Genomic DNA, 1,475 nt, shown 5'->3' on the forward strand with positions numbered 1-1,475 from the left:
CACCCGAAGATCTCTCAAGGCACACTAGTGTGCCGCGGAACAGCGGTTGAAAAACACTGTTATAGAAAACATTAAAGATTCTGTGAACTTTGTAAAGCAATGGCTCCCCAGTGCCTATATATTTGGGGTGAATGAAGGGTTAAGATATATGCGCACCTTCCCTGTGGTGTTCTCAGGCTCCAAGAACAGGAAAAACTCTGCCAGAAATGCCCTTTTGCTCTGAATTTCCTGTTGTGGACTGACAACCCATCACGTGTTACTAAAGTGGACAGCTGTGCTTTCTTATCCATTAGGACTTTCCATCTGTCCCCATCTTCATATTTTAGACAAATTGTTCTGAAGCTCAGGATAAGAATGAGGCGGGGTAATGGGATTCCTTCGGATACAGCGGGAATGGTGCACAGGACAACGCTGAGAAGTGGTCACCTTCTGAGCTAGGACACGGATGTGTGGCAGGATCCAGTGATAGAGCAAGGTAGAAGAATGGCACAAAGGTAGAAACATTTATTACATCACCCAATATGCATCTCTAGGGTCACAATGGTGGGAAGGTGACAGTAAAGTATTCCGAGAGGATTCCTTCCACTTCCTCCGGCTTGTAGTCCCTGACAATGACTGAGCTTCCATTGTGAGCACCTCGAACCATGGCGGACAGTACTGGAAATAGAAGAGCACAAGGTGATTCCAGTGCCTGAAAATGCAGAAAGGCCTATTGGCATTCCTAGAATACAATGACTGTACCCTGCAGAGAATAGAGGATAGCACTCAGCTACAGCCACCCACCAGGTGTAACTACTTATTCCATAACACACTACTCGTGTTATGGTTCCACCACTTCCCCACTGAAGCCAGAAATCTCCTTATTAATTAGACAAAGCTCAGCTCATTTCCTGGCTGTGCCACACCTGTTAGTAATCTCTACCTGAAGCACGTGGCAGGGTGACAACAGGAACATTGGACAGAAACAGAGTGTTGTCACCCTATACCATGCCTGAACAATGACCTAAAAGCTGAATTGCAATTTTCCTCACCTCGTCCACTTGATGGTCTGAACAGGCAGAGGATCTTCTTATTCATTGTCACGGCTCGGCCCAGCTCATAGCCCACACCCAAGGACGGCTGTGTCACCTCTGCCACCACCACGTCAGCCTGTTGGAGCCACGCAATGTCCCTGTCGTGGATATATTTGTCTCCCTTATCTAAGGCGTCTTCCCCTACAAAAGACAGATTTGTGTGGGCTCATTACCCAAATCTAATATCAATCCATCCCCATATCACAAACTGATCCCCAACTGGGCCACAACTGTACCACAAACCCGGGCCACAATTCTGCCGCATTACCGGGCCACAACTGTACGGTTATCAAAATCAGTACAACCTTCGATCAATGCCTGAACTCCGCTCACCTTGTACAGGAGAACATGAGACTACCCATCCTGGGAGAGGTCATCTGACAGCCAGGGACTGCCTACCCC

General features: G+C 47.8%; 1 protein-coding gene across 1 annotated transcript in view; it reads right to left on the reverse strand.

Moving 5' to 3' along the window:
* Positions 1–482: 482 nt before the first annotated feature.
* The window catches only part of DNPH1 (2'-deoxynucleoside 5'-phosphate N-hydrolase 1), a 2,896-nt gene continuing 1,903 nt past the window's right edge, over positions 483–1,475 (reverse strand). The window contains exons 2-3 of the mRNA XM_072410045.1: positions 1,032–1,214; positions 483–657 (exon numbers count right to left, since the gene is read on the reverse strand). Coding sequence (XP_072266146.1) covers positions 536–657; positions 1,032–1,214 — 305 coding nt within the window. The 3' untranslated portion in view covers positions 483–535. The remainder of the gene's footprint in view (positions 658–1,031; positions 1,215–1,475) is intronic.

The sequence above is a fragment of the Pyxicephalus adspersus genome, chromosome 4, assembly GCF_032062135.1.
Source record: "Pyxicephalus adspersus chromosome 4, UCB_Pads_2.0, whole genome shotgun sequence".
Taxonomy (NCBI): Eukaryota; Metazoa; Chordata; class Amphibia; order Anura; family Pyxicephalidae; genus Pyxicephalus; species Pyxicephalus adspersus.